Source organism: Cryptomeria japonica, chromosome 7, assembly GCF_030272615.1.
Source record: "Cryptomeria japonica chromosome 7, Sugi_1.0, whole genome shotgun sequence".
NCBI lineage: Eukaryota > Viridiplantae > Streptophyta > Pinopsida > Cupressales > Cupressaceae > Cryptomeria > Cryptomeria japonica.
In genome coordinates this window covers 41,532,745-41,551,635 of record NC_081411.1, presented here as the reverse complement: position 1 = coordinate 41,551,635, position 18,891 = coordinate 41,532,745, and the positions used below count along the sequence as shown (strand labels likewise).

Genomic DNA, 18,891 nt, shown 5'->3' with positions numbered 1-18,891 from the left:
ATGGGAATAAGATAATAAGAGTTATTATGAAAGGATGTGTTGGAAAGACATTAATACGCTATATAAAGAGGAAAAGTGAAAGATAATAGTGTAGAATAGTGTGGAAACATATATGAAACAAGAGACACATTGCGTCAAGTTCCTGCCTATAAATGTTATAGTATTTATTTAACACGATGGATGTGTTGGGTCATTTATAGATCAACATATCCATTAAATTACTTTCAAACACCTCTAATATGCATAAATAAGCTATAAAATAGTAAAATATTATAGTATAAAAGGGAACTCCATGGGATTAAGATAATAAGAGTTATTATGAAAGGATGTGTTGGAAAGGCATTATGAAAAGGCATTAATAGGCTATATAAAGAGGAAAAGTGAGAAATAATAGTGTAGAATAGTGTGAAAACATATATGAAACAAGAGACACATTGTCTCACGTTCCTGCCTATAAATGTTATAGTAGTTATTGTTAGGTAAAGTAGTTGAGTACTGTAGTTAGATTATTGGAAACATAGAGCTTTTATGTACATTGTTAGTCATCTAACTAATTGCTCTTTTTCAATGCTCTATATTAATCACATGGCTTATTAGGTTTAGAACCACGTGCAAGTAGCCACACTAATTTTTAATTTTTTTTAAAACTATGCTTGGTAAACTTTTTAATGTGACTAGTGACGCTGGCACGACATGCCCTTCTCTCTCTCTCTCTCTCTCTCTCTCTCTCTCTCTCTCTCTCTCTCTCTCTCTCTCACACACACACACACACACACACACACACACACACATTCTCATATTCATATTGCTTTGTAAATACATGCTACAAATTAGAATTAAAAAACCTAAGGATGAAAACCCTCAAGGGATGTAAGAGTGAAGAAGTTCACCATAAATTATACCACTGACATAAAATATCTAGGCTGGTCAAATAATGAAAGCAATTACATAATAATTGACCTAGATGAATGAGTTAGGATTAGAAACAACAAATGTTATATTACATCTAAAATTTAAATGATTTTGAATATACTATTGACTTGGATTATGGGGATGGAAACTAATGTTGAAGATGTCAAGAATCAATTTGTCACAAGGTTAGAAGTTTAAGCTCGATCATACAACCGTTTTAGAATTTACAAACTGATTGTGTTATTTTTCTCTAAATTAACTCCTTTGAAATTAATCTCCATGAGTGTGAAAATATTTTAATGTGCAAATGTAAACTTGTAAGATTAAATTGACAAAAAGATGATCTTTTGATATCTAAATTTTGATTAAAACTAACAATGTTTATAAACACCTTTGGAGATTTTGTTGAATTGTGAGTGTCATGTTTTCATCAACATGACCCCAAGTTGGATTGATTTGATAAATTTTGAAAACTTTAAATATAACATACCACACAAATCCATATGAAAGTGTGTGTTATGTCAACTAAAAATGACTAATGAAGAAGTTGATTAGGTGAAAAATTGAAATTTTAATTTTTAAAGTTCAAGTTTCATGAGACTTGAAGTGACTAGGTCCAATCTACAATTGCAAATCTAATCCATGATAATGAATAAAGAATCTAAACATAAAAATCATATTTTTGAAATTGAGTGATTATAAATCAAATTATAGTAATGTTATAAACTTTTTTTGATTATAAAGCAACCAAGACAAGGGGGCTGACCCGGAAAAAATAGCAAGCCACAAGGAAAGCACTACCGACACACACACAGCTACCTGACGACAGTCAACCAATCCCTACTTTAGTCATAAAAAACAAAAACCGCCTACAGTTATTGGATAACCCAAGATTGATAACAATCTCATCCAAATTGCACCTTAAGCACCATGTAACCAACATATTGTTTATACTATAAAAACTAATAAAAGTAGCAAGATTAACAGGGAACCAGCCATTCGAGCGATAGAAACTATAACAAAAAAGAAAAGCTTCCACCATTAATCATGTTTTCCATCTCCCATGCGTTGTGAGAGCATAAGCTCGGTCCAGTCTTCAGCCAAGAACTCAAACAGTTCCTTTGTGGTGTCACCTTCCAACCCGCCTTGTTCAGACTTTTCTTGGTGAAGTAGGCACAATGAAGTTGTCGATGAGTGCATAACTTTAATGGCAAATTTCCCAATTTTGTTGACATAGGACTCCAGAGAGTCCAGTTTCTTCTTAACACCATTTAGGTCCTCAGAGACAGCGTTACAACTCGCACACTGCACCACCTCCTCCTTCTCCCCACCTTCAGCGACAGTCTGTCCGCCCTCAGATTTTCTTCCGTCCCCCTCAGAGGTATGTGGGGGGGAAGTGTTAGAATAAGGGGAGGCATTCTTATTATCCTCCTTGATAGTCTCAGAGTCAAGGGTGTTTGTGCCCAACTTGGAGGACTCTGAGCCCTCTGTAGCCTCCATCTCCTCCTCCACCTTATCACTTTCCGCCTTCTCAGAGTCTTCCTCCTCCTCATTAGCATAGTTCTTCCTCATGATGATTTGTTTCATCTGGGTTTTGCCAGCAAACCTGTGGGATCTTCGTGAGGTAATAGCATCCTCCACGTCAGACTCAACAAGCAGGATTCTAGGCTTTTTCCTGGGTTTCTTGGAGGTGGGTTTAGCAGTGGAAGGGTTGCTTTTGTTTTCTCCCTAAATTTGGGGGAGAAGGGAGGGGCTTGGTTAGGGGATTGACAAGGCGTCATAGGCTTTTTCGAGGTCTTTTTGAGGCCTTTTTTAGAACCAACAAGGGGGCCCTGGATGGAGGGAGCAGGTTGAATAGAGATGGGTTTAGGAGGATACAGGGCCCCGTGGAAATTGTAGAGCTGAAGCATCAACCCCTGGTGGAGGATGGTGTAATTACTCTCTTGACTCATGCAGTGGCGAACATCTTTAACAGTAGACTCTAAGGGATGTAGTAAAAAGAACGGGAAATAAATAGTATCATGGTTGCGAAAGTGATTGAGCAATGGGAAATGGTAATAATAGAAAACACCATACCTTCCCTCAAGGGTAAAGTATTTCATAATAATTTTGCACATTTGGTCCCATGAGTAGGGTAAGCATTCCCTATTGAAACCACCACACATCTTGACAGGTTCCTCACCCTTTTTATAGAAGCGGTTCATGTTGGTCTCGTCCGCGACCCTACTGGTTTTCTTCTGTTTCCTTCCCTCAATTGAAAGACCCATAGCCTGGGCAATGACTTCCTCACTAATTTCAAACGAAATATCCCCCATGACAACTCTCATGTCATTCCAGCTGCTGACAAATTGCATGGAGAGGTTTTTGTCAAACCCTGTCATGGCTTCCATGAACGAGATGATTCCCCCTTCCTTGGCATACATCCAGATGCACGGGTCATTGCGAAAGCAGTCGTTAATAGTGTCTGGTTCAACCCAGACTAAATCCCCCCCCATGACAACTTCCTCCAGAGTGAAGTTGAAATGCATCGCAAACCTGAAAAATGGTTATGCAGAGGGAAAAACTAGAGCTGGAGATAAGGAAAACCGACTGAGAATTAGCCAAAGTATGGTGCGAGGTGCAATAATTATCTTTTGTGGTGTTTCCCAAGGCATGCGTCTGCCAACTCTAGAAAGCATGCAAAGGGACACCTCTTAACTCCTTTGCCAACTTGCAAAGATCTTCATTATGAAGAGATCTTAAGTTCCAATTATAGTAATAAGTGATGTCCTTGTTGTGATTAGTCAAGTTAATGATTAAAAGTTGGCACTTCAACCCTTCGGTGATGCAATAATCGGTGGCCAGCCACATCAACACCGAACGGAGAAAGTAGGGACCACCAGAGGCCACCTTGGCGTAGCCCGCCCAATTTGAATTTGAATTTCCCTCCAGCAGCTTGACATCGTAGACGGCCCAAAATGACCCCTCATAAGAAAAGATATAACACATCATTGGCAGGTAGAGAAAATTTGTTCTCTCCCAATTAGGGCCTTATGCTTGTTAGTAAGAGAATCTAGGTGTCTCCAACACCTCGTACCTTTTATCTCCAGGCACGTCGCAGCCAAAGAGTCTGCCACCGAGTTTCCCTCTCTGTAAATGTGCTGAATTTGAAATTCCTCAAGCCAGACTATCATAGACCAAATGTCCTTGATAGCGTTGTTGATCATCCACCTAACCCCTGAAGCTCCTTGAGCTGCCTCAATAATCAACTTAGAGTCTCCTTCAATGATCAATCTTTTAGCATTGATGTCGAGAGCCAGCTTAAGCCCCCAGAAGAGAGCAAGGGCTTCAACCATGTTATTCAAGACAAAGTCAAAATTCCCCGCATAGGCCAGAACCAGGTTACCCAAGCTATCCCTGATAATTCCACCTCCTGCCGCAATTCCACAGCGAGCGCCGCCATCGAAGTTAAGTTTAAGCCATGGGGGGGGGGTGTTGACCATCTAGTATTAAGCCTCTCCATTTTTTCAAGTCGTCATATCAAAGGAAGTTGTCTGGCAGATTCCATGTTCTAATCCGATTGTGATCCAAAACCAAAGGGGCAGATTGCAGAGTTTTCCATTTGCAGACCAGAGCGTTCTCCCTGGGGAGCTTCTCAGCTATGCCAACCACTGTGTCAACAGAGTTATTAATTTCACGGAAGATTAGATTGTTCCTTTCCTTCCAGATATGCCAATATATATGGGGAGGGATGAGTTTCCAAAATCATATGATCGACAGGTGGGCACTTCCAGTTGCTGATAAACTATTGCAAGTCTTCTAAGAAGGTCCATGCCAAATTAAATTTCTGTAAAACTTTGTGCCAGACCATAGAAGCGAAGGGGCAATGGATAAAGAGGTGATTTATGCTTTCCTCAACACAATTACACATGACACACTTATTGGCTAGTAGGAAGCCCCTCCTTTGAAGTTTATCAATATTAAGGATCTTCCCATGCAGGGTCGTCTACCAGAAGAAGTTAACTTTAGGGATAAGCTGAGAGTTCCAAACTTTTCTCCAGTTGAGCAATCATTCATGGGGGTGAACAAGAGATTGTAGGGTGACTTTACATTGAAAGTCCCCGAGGGATTCATAGCCCAAATAAACTTGTCAGTATGAGTTAAATGGGGGATCCTGACCTTCTCGAGAAGAGATTGTAACTCTCCAGCCAAATGGTCCCAATGAGTATTGTTGTCCAGACCATCAGGAAGCCTTAACCAACAACGAGAGGGAGAGATGTAGTTTATCACAAGAGGACCCAACGAGTCCTTGAGAGTTTCCATGAGGCAACTGAAATAGGAAGAGGCTAGGGGTCTGTCACCAATCCATTTGTCCTCCCAGAATCTGATCTTCTCACCATTGCCCACCTGCTATTTTAGACCCTGTTTAAGTAGCTTCCTATTCTTGACAATGTTGTTCCATATCTTAGACCCAAAAGGAAGCTCATTAGAAGAAATGAGGGAAGAGAAGGGGTGTGATTGAAATACTTAGCCCTCATGATCTTGCTCTAGTCAGTTTTGTCCTTCATAAGATTCCAACCAATTTTAGTCAACAAAACCTTATTCAAGTCTGAAATTTTTCTAATCCCTAGGCCTCCCATGAACTTAGGTTTGTACACCACCTCCCAATTGACTAAGATGATTCTAGTCTTTTCCTCCATCCCTGTCCACAAAAAACTTCTTTGGATTTTCTCTAGTTTCTTAGCCATAGCAATGGATATCTTGAATAGAGAAAGAAAATAGACCGGGACACCTTGAAGAAAGGCCGACAGAAGCTGGAGTTTACCCACACTACTCAGAGTTTTTTCGGTCCAACCAGCAAGTTTCTTTTGCATTCTTTCTAAGATTGACTCCCAGAAGTGGGAGGTGACCTCCTTAATAGTGAGGGGAAGACCCAAGTAGGAATCGGGGAGATCAACAACACAACATCCGAGGATTTGCATAAGTTTACCTTGAAGATTTCTATCCGTGTTGAAAAAATAAATCTTGCTTTTGCAATAGTTGATATGTTGACCCAAGGCAAGGGCGTACTCCTCCAATAGGTGTTTCTATTCTTTTGCTTCTATAATGGACGACTGGCCAAATAGGAAGGTGTCATCAACAAATTGTTGCAAAACCACCGAGGGAAGGGTAGAAGCAGCTTTCACCCCCGAGATTATTTTGGTTATGATTAAATGGGAGAACTTCCTACTCAAAAATTCTGCCACCATAATAAACAAATAAGGTGAGAGAGGGTCCCCCTGCTTTAGACCCTTCCCTGCCTTAAATAATCCCCAAGGGGTGTCATTAACAATCATCGAATAATGAACACTTTTCACTGCCACCTTAATGATATTGATGAATCTTTCCTGGAAACCCATCTTGGAAAGAACAACATACAGGAACTTCCAGTTAACTTTATCATAAGCCTTAGAGATGTCAAGCTTGAGAGCCATACCTGGGTTGTGACTTTTCTCCATGGAGTGGATTACCTCATGGGTAGTAATAATTGCATCAAGAATCTGCCTACCCAGAACAAAACCCCTCTGAGAGGGGTTGATGCATCTATCAAGAAAGGGGTTTAATTCTGTTGACAACAACTTTAGAGAAAATCTTATACACCGAGTTACATAGGTTGATGGGGCGGTAGTCAGTCATAAGCTTCGGGTCAGGAACTTTGGGCACCAAAACAATGAAAGTGTTATTCAATTTCTTCAGAAGGTTCCTAGTGCGTATGAAGTCCTTGGTAGCTTTAATTAGGTCATACTTCACTGTTTCCAAGAACACCTGAAAGAAAGTTGGAGGGAAGTCGTTAGGTCCAGGGGCCTTAAAGGCAACCATCGCAAAAACCACCTCTTTAACTTCTTCTTTAGACACTTGGCTCATCAGCATCATTCAGGACTTGAGGGATGAGATTGAGGAGCTTATTGCTGACCTCAGTAGGTTCACTGGCCCTGTCATTCGTGTAGGCATTAGCAAAGTAAAGGGAAGCCCATTGACCAATTTCATTATTCCCCACCAATTCCTCATCTCGTTATTGAAAATGGATCGGATAGTGTTCCTCCTTCTGTGCTTTGAAGTCAATCTGTGAAAGAAGGAGATGTTCCTGTCCCCCTCAGTTAGCCACTGGATTCTGGATCTTTGCTTCTAGTATATTTCTTCAAGGTTCATGATTTCTTTCCATTTGTGTCTCCAACCCTCCTCCTCTTTGTGTATATCCATAGAGGTGGTCCCCTTCGCAATGGTTCTCTGGAGGCGGTCCAAATTTGTTTCAGCCTCCTTTCTCTTGAAGATATCCCCAAAGGAAGAATTGCTTTAGGCTCTGACCTCCTTTTTTACGATCTCCAACTTTTTAGCAATTCTAAACATAGCCAAACCTTGAACAGGGGAGTTCCACCAGCTTTGTATACATTGTTTGAAGTCCGAGTGGGAGTGCCACATAATCTCATACCTAAAGGGTGTGGTGCCAGGGGTCGCCTTGTCAACCCAAGAAAGGAGGATCGGGGAGTGGTCAGAGATGGTGGGCAGAAGAGACAAGAGTGAGGAATTGTTGCCAATGTTCCACTTGGCAGAGATCAAAAACCTATCTAGCCTGACTTGAATAAAATTGGTGCCTTTTCTGTTGTTAGACCAGGTGAAAGGATTCCCTTGAAGGTCAAGATCAAGTAACTCATTATTTCTAATGAAGTCAGCAAAGTCAAGCATACTATCACTGTAATCAGTTAGACCTCCTAACTTTTCAGAGGGGAAAAGGGGGGTGTTAAAGTCACCATTTAACATAAACAAGGCCTCCCTATTATTAGTCATGAAGGTAGTGATTTCCTCTTAGATCAGAGCCCAACCATGTCTAGTATTAGGAGAATAAATGTTGAATAAGTACCATGAGAAGATATTCATAGTGAACTTGGTGGTAAAAAGTTGTGAGAAAAGACAACCGTGAACCCATCCAACTTGCTCTTATTCCATAGAGTAGCAATTCCCCCTGAAGCACCTTCTGCCTCACCATAATCAAAAGCAACACCTGGCCATATACTATCCACGAGCGTAACAAAATTTTGATAAGCCATTTTCACCTCCCGGATTAGAATAATATCAACCCTATTGGTAAGTATGCTTTGCTTAAGAGCATACTGCTTCAAGGGGCTGTTTAAACCCCTTAAGTTCCATGAAAGGAACTTCATTTCTTTCCCTTCTGAGTTGTCTCCAAAGTTAATTGCCTTCCACTGGCAATTTCCCTGGCCATTACCTTAGTTTCAAGGGCCCTCTCAGAGGGTCTGCCTGGTTTGGAGTCGTTTCCCACATCCGCCTTCTTATTTCCTCTAGTTTTTCTTTTCGGTTCCTACCATTCCCCTTTCTCCTTATCCACCGGCGATTACGGGGCAGATCGACTTGCATGAGAGAGAGTAGTGATCTACCCAGTAGATTTTGTAACAAATGAGGAGGAGGTCGGTTCCAGAACAATCCCTATGGGAGGCGAGCCCCCAACACCAGTGCACCAGATGCTTCTCCCACTACTTCCCATAGTGTTGGGATTCTGTTGCATGAGCACTGGCGGAGTGGACTCATTGTGCCCTTCTTCTCTCTAAAACTCACTTCTGCATTAAGACCTTCTTGTTCTACCTTCGCTTGGGAGATTTCTCCATCTTCTAGGTCCGAGCCCAAGCTTCTCCCCGAGGAGGGAGGTGCCATCTTGGGGTCAAGGGTTTCCATCATATTAAGAATACCTTCCAAGAAGGGGTAGCCCTCCTCAATAGTATCTTGAGGACCCACCTTTCCCATCAGGTCCTTGGTCTGACCCATAGTATTGTCAAAAACTGGGGGGTTGTGGGGGGGGAACATTCTTAGCTGCCTCCACATTGACAATACCCGGGGATGACAACTTCTCCTTTAGCTTTTCCTTTGGAGGTTGAGGGGCCAGGCAGTCAGTGATAACATGACCATGTTTTCCACACCTTTGACAAAACAAGGAGGTGTTCTCGTAGACAATACCCTGTGTGCATTTACCCCATTTGGATTTAAGAGCTATGAAATTAGGGAGGGGGTTGTTAACAACCACATTCACACAAAGGCGAGCATAAACAAGTCTAGACTTCTGCATCGTCACATTGTCGACAACAACAAATTGGCCAAACGAATTACCAATCCATCTAAAAATGGTGTCATCCCAGAATTCCAGAGGGAGGCCAAGGAGTCTGATCCATACCGGCGCCAATCTGGGGAGGTTTGCACTAGGGTCAAACCCCGACTTCCACTTGGAGAGAGTAAGGCAATGTTTGCCGTAAGACCATGAACCAGACATAATATAGATGAAGTCTTCAGCCGTAAATCTGAAAAGGAAGAGTCTTCCCGGCATAGCAAAGACAAATTTAAATCCTATTAAAACAAGATATGCACATGTAAATTAATTAATTTAATCAATTATTTAATTAATAATGAATTAAAGAAGAGAACATGTGTGTACAATTTCCACCTTCAATGAATAAACGCCTAAAATGCAGGGCAGGCAGCATCAATTTCCCACTGTACATCAAGAGAAAAGCGATGCTTTAAATTCTGCGCGAAGAGCAAAGTCGCCAACGGACACGCCGCCTTTGACTCAAAGTATCGTAAATTTGTAATCCATGTAAGTTCTGATTTTCTGATAAGATGCTACCTACCAAAAGCATTTTCGCCCCCTTTATTCCGGGTGTGACCTCAATAGTCTGTAAAAGCTATGTTAATGGTGGTCTTGTCGTATTCAATAAAGGGTTTTTGTTACAGATGTAGAGATTATATAATTTGCCCAATGCCTTCTCTGTTGTGTGATGCCTTTGAATCAGAGACAAAATTTTGTCTAAATCAAGATGGATTTACAAATTCAAAACGCTGTCCTGTTAGTTTTTATTTGCCTGGCGTCTGTGGCAAAGTCTCAAATCGTTTTAGGCTCCATTAATGCACCCACTAATGGGCTTGAAAGGGCAGAAAAGATTGGACTTGGGCTTTTGCCAAGTCCAGAAGATTTATCTTTTGACAGAGAAAAAAAGTCGTTTTTTACTGGGTGTGGAGATGGTTGGATTAAGCGGGTTTGGATAGACGGGAGGGATGCAGAAGAACAGGTGGAGAACTGGAATTTTGTTGGGGGTCGACCTCTTGGGGTGGCTTTTGGTCCCAATCAGGAGGTTATTGTGTGTGAACTTACTAAGGTAAGAATTTTTTGGTGTATGCATTCACATGTTATTTACCATTAATTGGGTACTCAAACATAATTTTGAAGTTAGGTTTAGGTTTACAAATGTGATGCTTTTCAATGATTATTTGTGTACTCTGATTTACACCTTCTTGAAAGATTCTGGAATGAGTTTTTTTTTGGGATTCAATTGCATAGTTTTTAATCGACATTGATCATGTTTCACTATAAAATGGCCCACAAGAATCTCCCTTTCTGCATAATACTTCACATCTTTAATTTACTGTTTGATACAGAGAAAACAATTGTATAAAATGTAACACAATTTTTTTCACTAAAAGAATTATGTTCATGATAGGGCCTGCTGAATGTGACGAAGGACAAAGTGGAGGTCTTGTGCAGTGAGGCAGACGGATTCAAATTTAAGTATGTGAATTAATTCACTACCTTATTTTCTCTTTCCTTTTTGCTCATAATGTGAAATTTCCATAAGATATGTCCAGAATGTTTTTATTTGAATTGATGCAACTGGAGAAAAATATAATGATTCTGGGTTCATTTAGGCATGTTTTACTACTTGAAATTGTTACAATAGTATAATTATATTTCTTTTGAAGGTTCAATGTACACTACTTGTGGAGTATGGGAATTGTTAGTAGCTTGCTGTTATTTAATATTAATTATATTGAAATATTTATGTGATGTGAAGACATTCATAGTCATTTACTCTTATTCACAAACGTTGAAAATATTGGTATAAAAATGTTATATGTATTTATGATAAAACCTACGAGTGTAAAAGAGGGAAATGTTTGAAATATTATTTTTGGACCGAACACATTCAACTCAGACCTACATTAATTGATCAAGCCATTGAATAATCTCTTTGGAAGAAAATAAATTATTCAAACACTGGCATTCTTGAACAAATAGATTCCATTCACAACCGATAAAATTGAATTCAAATCTAGAGGAAAGTCATTTCATGCTTTGCTACTGGCAAGGCTCTGACTCTTCCCAACGCCCCTCTTCTTGCATTCACAATGTCCTCACCTCTTACCTTGCTCTCACTCTCTTCTACCATGCACATGCTATTTGTTTTCTTAGCTGCACCAAACTCTCCTTCCTCCACTACGCACCTCTCTGTCTTCACAATCTACGCAGCCCCTCTTTCTTGGCTACTTCACCCTTTTTGGCCACAGTCTCTTACTAGGCAGCCTAAGAAGAATCGATGCCCACATACTCTGCCTCTTCTTCGCAGCCCCACACATTACATTACCGATACAAACTCTGTTGGCCACCACTCACGGCTCCCTCTCTTGGCCAATTTTACTCCCAAGGCCTACCTCCGGCCAATACCTTCCTTTCTCTGCAGACCCACCTGCGATGCCCACACACCCAATTGGACTTAAAGCCCACACTCTTTTTCTTTACGCAGCAACAGCAAATGCATTTCTTGTCCTCAGCGCCTTTGGGTTCTGCAACTATTTTTTCATCCTTCCTACACCAACAGCAAACTTGCTTTCACTATCGCACCCCTCTCTCACATGTATTCCTCTGTCTTCTCAGCCACACTAAAAGTCGATTCCACACCAATGATCGATCCCTCTCACCAACTTGGCCAAAGGCCCTCCTCTCCTTGCTACCCCAAATCGCTTCATTTCAAATATGCCGACTCTGTATCTTCATTTACTTAATCTCCTACTCTGCCATTCTAACTTGTCAGCTCGAATCCAATCTTTCAGCTTTCTAATTTCTCTATTCTCATTCAATAATATCTTCATGACTTCTACTGGCTTCCATTCCTTCCACTTCCTTCCGTTAACGCATTCTTCTTGAGACCGTTCTTATTCTTAGCTGAGAATATCAATTGGTTTTTCCCAATTGTCCTCGTCTGCTCATCGTTTGCGTCTGCTCATATTTTGCGTCAGAATAGTATTTTATCTCTCCTCTTCAAGGCATTACATCTCTTCCATCAATATGCATTTGAGCATACCAAAATTACTATTAAAATAGCATTGCATTTTAAATCTTCTTACTCTGTCAGACCATAACATATGCCTACCTGGATGCTCCTGCATCAGTCAAGATATTTTTATTCAACATTACATTATTAATTATATTAAAAGATGCTCTACAATGATAGCAGGGTATATATTCTCATGTTGTGATTGTATAGATAGAAGTAAAAAACACAGTCAACATTTATTTGAAAAATATAAAATTGAAATTAAAACAGAGTTATTTTGTAAAAACATTGAAAAAGGATGGATGGAAGGGAATATGAAGTCAGCCAGAACAATACTTTCAATGATCATTTGATTTGGTTTTTAACTCTGAAGAATTTTGTCTCTAGCACAGCTCTTTAATTGACAATCCTGAATATGGGGAGTAAAGATAAAAAATACATTTCCCTATTCAACCTTCAAAACAACATCTTGATCTCTAATCATGAGTATATGTGACGCACACATAAATTATTATTTAGTGTATATATGATGTTTGTGTGAATCATTCATATTGTATATATGTGACATGTTTAAGATAGTCATTGTTTGTACTTGTGACGAGTGTATGAGTTAGTCACTCTATATATAAATGATGTATGCTTGAGCCAATCATGTGAACATGTGATGTAGGAGTGATATGGTCCCTATATGGTTTGTGTGTATTTGTGCACTAATGATTGGTATGGAACCACATTTGATTGAGATGTGTTTATTATCATTTTGTTGTTATCGGACTAAATTTGAAAGCGAGATTTAGAAGTGAGATTAAGCATTTCATACAAGAAGAGAGGATGAACTCTCTATCATTGATGTACAAACTATGGAGTTTTTAATTCTAAAAGCGGTACACAGGCAGAGTCATCATGAATGGACCCTGAAGGATTTAGTCTGAATCTTGGAATGACCCTGACATTGGTTATGAAGTCTACACTTCTAATTTAGATGAAAGATGCTTGTCCAATTAAATTGGTAGTTTGTGAAGTGATTTAAAAAAAAAAATAGTAGTAACAGTGAGGCGGTTATTACACATGAAGCCTTCAAACATGCACTTGGACCAGCTGCATTGCCCTCATAAGCTACCGAGATCACAAGCAGGACACCATAGTAAGAGTTTATTCTTTTTATATGTAAATTCTTTCTGTAGTCCAAGAAGTTCTGAAATATGTTATTTTCTATGAACAACCAAGACTAAACCTAGAACCTCCCATTGCATGTTGGGATGCTCTCGACAGACCCTCTTTATGACTGGGTTTTTGGGTAGGCTTTTTATTATAGTTTGGGGAGTACTTTTTCCAATAATTTCCCTTGAACCACATGTTGAAACTGAGACTACTAACCCGACTCTGTTTTCATATTATTTTGCATGGACCAATTAACACTCAAAACTTAAATCCTCCCATTGCATGCTGAGGAGATCTTTACTGGTCCTCTTTATGTCCAGACTTTTTCGTCGGATCCTAATTATGGCTGGGGCATGGCTTATTTTCTTCAATAAAATTTGGGATGATGTCATTTTGTGGAATCACAGCCTACGGGCAGCCCCGGTACTCAAACTTGGACCAGCCTTGGTAAACTCTTGCTGACCTACAAGTAGACCACGGATCTAAAGATCCACGGACACTGACCCACACCACAGTCTTCTCTGCCATTGAATCTCAGTGCGGGTTTGTTTTCCATGACAGAGGGGACTGGCTTGAAGCTGCAGCAACTGATATCTCACTATGTGTTGATATGCTTAAAACATTAATTTCAGCTTAATATTGTAATTCTTATAAATACATGGAAGGGCATGGTGAATGTTGACTTGGGCTACGAAGCAAATCCTACAGGCAGGGTGGGGAAAAGTCTATTGCCCCATAGAAACGACGTTATCTGATGGTGATCAATGAACCAGTTTTGATAATCTTCATCTTCTGAGATATCTTCCAGACCATATCAGCTCTGAATTAAGATGGAACTCGGTAAGCTGTAATAAAGATTTGACTAGTTAATATGAATGCATGGAACAAAAGCAGCTAGTTACAAAAGTTCCAAACCTAGTGATGGAATTTTTTTGATAGAACTCTCTTGTTTCCTTCAAACTTCATCTAATCTACTACGAATTATCTTGGTTTACTTAATATTAGAAGGATTTTTAGAGTCTGAATTCAGAATTACAGAACATGACGAGTTCAGTAGAAAAAACCACAGATAAAACATATATTAATGTCATGCACATTAATCTTGGCAAATATGCATGGTTGTTGTTGGCAAACACTTTTCCTTGCCTTCAAAGGCAATCATTGGGAGCACCATAAACTGTTCCAACTATGCTGCTGCCTGCAGGAATATAATCAAAGGTTATAAAGTTGTTTACTTCCGAGTTTGGTCATGAGAAACTAGTTATCAAATCTCAACAAACTAGATGTAAATGAAAAACGTTTCAATATGAGTTTCCACAAGAAAGGTCGCTTATGCCAAATTGGCATCTGCCTTGGCTTTGACCTTGGAAACAACCTTACCTTTAGGTCTAAATTGGTTCATGCGTTCCCTATGATTTCATGTGAGGGCAGGGTATAGTGATTGCTTAATTGCTACTTGTCAATGGATAGATGGTATTAAATTTACAATTGTAGGTGTCCAAAGAGAACAAGTTCAACTATTGCTAAGTATCCCCACAACGCTGCTAAAGTAAATTTCTGTTAAGAGACCCTTTCATACTACATAGACGATGATGTTATTTACGCCTAAATCTGGTGACTGTAAATTCCAGTAACCTCTGCTAAACAATGCACTGAGGACTTCGAATGGCCTCTAAGTTGTAAATGCTGTCCTTCAGAGTTAGCAATGAGGCACAATAATGTATATTATACTGGATGGTATAAGCCGATGTGAATGACATCATAGCAAGATAACTTGAAATTTATACTGAACCAAGATTGTAAAACCATGTTTTAAACAAAAATATGAGTAGCCTATGTTTTTGTATCCGTGCTTCCAAAATAACCATAACCCAGATTTGATGGGAAATGGGCTTGAAGAGGTTTCAATCAAGAATCTTATTTGTTTATAAACTTCCTTCTATATGAATTTTAAAATTAAACATATTTCTTATAGTCTGTCCATATTTACAGAATATTTGAAGTTCGTCAATCATTCACATTGCTAATTAAGGATCTTTAAAAACCACTGTTACGGTTTGCTAATTTCTCATAAAACCAAAGTTATAGTAAACTTGAAGCTAGCAAATACTGAATTAACAATAAACTGTTAAGTCTGTAAAACATGTAAAAAGTTTTAAAAAAATCGTTAACAAAGAAACAATGCAGATCATGTTTCTTGCAAGTAGGTTTCATTTCTTGGGGGTTCAGTTTTGTGATTCTTAGCATCATTGAATAACTATCAATTTAAAAAACAATCCATGGCTATAGAAACATAAAACTTTGATTTTGCCATAATACTAAAAATAGTTTGTTTCATATTTTATCCACAGAGGAATGGATGGAGTGGATGTTTCAAAAGATGGTACGATTTACTTCACTGATGCCACCTTGGGTTTGCTCATTAAATACAATCCTAGCACCAAAATTTCCACTGTTTTGCTCACTGACCTTGACTACCCCAATGGAGTGGCCGTCTCTGCCCAAGAAGATTTCCTTATATTCTGTGAAACTTACTCTCTCAAGTGTCCCAAATACTGGCTAAAGGGAAACAAATCAGGTCAAGTTGAAACATTTGCAGAAAGTTTACCAGCATATCCAGATAACGTTAGAGTCGATGATGAAGGCACATTTTGGATTGGACTTCTGGGGGTAAATACAATTTCCCTGCATTTTATCCATTTTTTATCTCAATTTTTCCCTTACATCAATCAAATAGGAGCCAGAAAATCTTTAAATTGAAAAAATAGAGTGCTACATATACATATGTAATGTTTATCTTCTATCCTCTTTCTTTGGAGAGTAGATCAATTAAGAAAGTTTTCCATGCTTTAAGATATTTGTCTGGAAAGAACCATATTTGTCATTTTTGGCATTTCTCACTACCTGGTTTGCTCAACTTTTTTTTTCCTACAAACATGAATTCCAAAATCTAATTCCCATTCCATCAAACTACAAATGGTAAATTCCCTTTTTCCTCACAACATTTGATTTGCAGTACATTCAGGCTATATACATTATTATATATCTTCACAGAAAAATGGTTGATTGTACTTATCAGATTATGTATTTATTTTCTTATTTTATTGCATCCGTATCTTTTATTTTATGAATATTGAAAATTTGCCTCTCATATTTATGTATAAGATTTATAATGTTGACCTTCTCAATGTTTTTTTGACAGACAAAAACCGAGGATAAAGATTCCATAGTTAAATATCTGAAATTGAGACCACCTCTGAAGAGGGTGTGGAATATCTTAAATCAACATCGACTGAAGATAAGACCTATTTTTGGACCAGCAGGTATTTTGGGTGTGAAGGAAAATGGGCAGGTCAGTGCTTTCATTTCTGATTCACAGAGGACACTGATTAGTGGTGCTGTAAAAGTGAATAGTAGTCTGTTTTTTGCGAGCCTCAGTGAAAACTTCATTAATCGCCTTGATCTCCTATGAAATTTCTATGGTATAGGCGATTATCCCACATCAGTTACAAAAATATTGTAACGAAAAGTGTTTCATCAATGAATATATCAACAGCCGGCATGGTTGACAAAACAATGGGAAGGGGAAATATAATCACTGTCAACTTGAACTTCATGACGGTTAGAAGACGAGTATCCAACTAATTGGCATCTTCGCCAATGAGATCTGAAATTTCATGGGCTCTATGTGAGCCAGCACCTTTTGACTTCCTAATTTAAAATTGTTGTTAGATGGCCATTGGAGATTTCAGTGATTTGGCGGTGACAAGTAAGGGGAAGTTGGAGACAGGTTATTTGGAATTGATGGTTAAATGAAGTATTTTTACATACTAATTTTTAATTTGAAATTCAAATTAGGTGAAAGTCGGAGATTTATAAGTGGTATGATACATTAATTAAGTGGAAGTTGGAGATTTGAAGATCTATAAGTGATTTGTTGTAATAAAATAACTTGTACAAGACAAGAATACAATATGAAATATGTTGAAAATTCTTGATAATACATGGGAATAACAAATCATTTAGAGAGGGCAAACCTTACAATATCTTCATTGAGAACACATTCATGATCTGATGATCAAATGAGACTTACTACCTCCTATATATCTCTTATTTATGCCCAATATATCACCTAAGTGTTGATGTGTATTCTGTACACGACCAAACACAGAAAAAAATACCCAGAGGTATCTTATCCTCTCTTGAGTAAAACTCCCGAATGCTGAAGATATCGTAGAAGGATCAATCGGAAAAGTTCCAAGGTTCTTTTATGTAGGTTCTCTACTTGTGGATAAGCACCAGTGGTCGTTGTGTTTACTGTTTTTCAAGGGGCCTTACGTACTTTCAGAGAAAGCTTGTTCATGTGATTACTTTTTAAATGAGGGAACAAGATTTTCCTAATGCTAACTGATGTTTCAAAAGGATCAAAAGATAAAGGTTTCAAGGAGGCGAGACTAAATTAATCCTAAGAATGACTCAGTGATGTTTGGTCTTGATAGAACTCTACCAATTTCAATATTGCCAAGAGGTTACAACTCCACTGGAATTGGTGCGATCTTCTAAGGGGATTCAATGATTTTCAAATCACTGAGGGGATAGATACTATCAGTAAGATACATATCAGTGCCTCCAACAATGATTGAACGCTTAAACAATCTCAATGTTTCCAGTTGACCACACAGGGCGTTCTTACAATCAGTAAGGAGCTAGTGGTTTGGAATGCGTGTCTTATCAAAGATCAAGCACAACATTTGTCCTTCAAACTTAAAAAAACTTAAATGCTAGCTCTACTAAGAGTGATTCAAGAAGACAAACAACTATGAAAATAGCCACAAAGATTGCAATAAAACATCATAACTTCAATATTTCATTGATCTCATAGCCAAATAAACAACAATTGTTCAACTTTCTCTCTTCACTACTTATTTCTATGCTGTTGACAATATTAAACTCTAAAAATTCTAACTCTTTCTCTCTTACTTTTTTTTTTTTTCTAACTCTTCTAACCCTTTAAAATGAAATGAGTGAGGGCTTATATAGCACTCTCAAATACAATGAACGACCTGGATCAAAAGAAGATCAATGGCTAAGATTTTGACACCGAAACCCTAATTAGGGTTTGTTACAAAAAAGTCCTCATTTAGATAAACATTATCAATCCATAGCCAATAGGAATTGGCACAAATAACGAGGAGACATAGACCAATAGGAATTAAGTTGCCACATCATTTTATAACAACTTCTCATCTAGAACTTTGTTCCCCTTTCTATGCTCTTTTCTAGCATATTCAATGAATCTGGACGTGATCGCCTTAATCTCAACAATGGGAATTTCAGGAAGATTCTTTATCCTTTCTTCCAAGTGAAGGACTTGATCAAAGGCAGTGAGAAGAGTTGTCTCCCATCCAAGCTCTACCTCTTTTGTTTTCTCAATCAGGAACATAGTAGCATGCATCTGATTTTGTGCTCTTCGGTGACTGTGTTCTCCTCTCTGCAAAAGATGATCCTGATCTTGTCTTCCAATTCTTGGATGTCCACATCCGTCTCGATCTCAATCCTTCTGTCAAGGATCGTACACAATACCTCGAACACCTTGTCTTGAATAGGGTAGATGGTTTCCACAACTTGGTTGCATCTGGAATTGATATCTTCGAAAAGGACTTCCTTTATCTGAAGCAAAATTGAC

At 38.7% G+C, this 18,891-nt stretch overlaps 1 protein-coding gene across 1 annotated transcript; it reads left to right on the top strand.

The window, feature by feature from the left end:
* Positions 1–9,377: 9,377 nt before the first annotated feature.
* LOC131041316 (protein STRICTOSIDINE SYNTHASE-LIKE 7-like) lies at positions 9,378–17,128 on the top strand. The gene is made up of 4 exons (XM_059209130.1): positions 9,378–10,091; positions 10,434–10,501; positions 15,557–15,875; positions 16,408–17,128. Exons 1-4 carry the CDS (start codon positions 9,753–9,755, stop codon positions 16,675–16,677), a joined length of 996 nt encoding a protein of 331 aa, XP_059065113.1. The 5' UTR covers positions 9,378–9,752; the 3' UTR covers positions 16,678–17,128.
* The last annotated feature ends 1,763 nt before the right edge of the window (positions 17,129–18,891 follow it).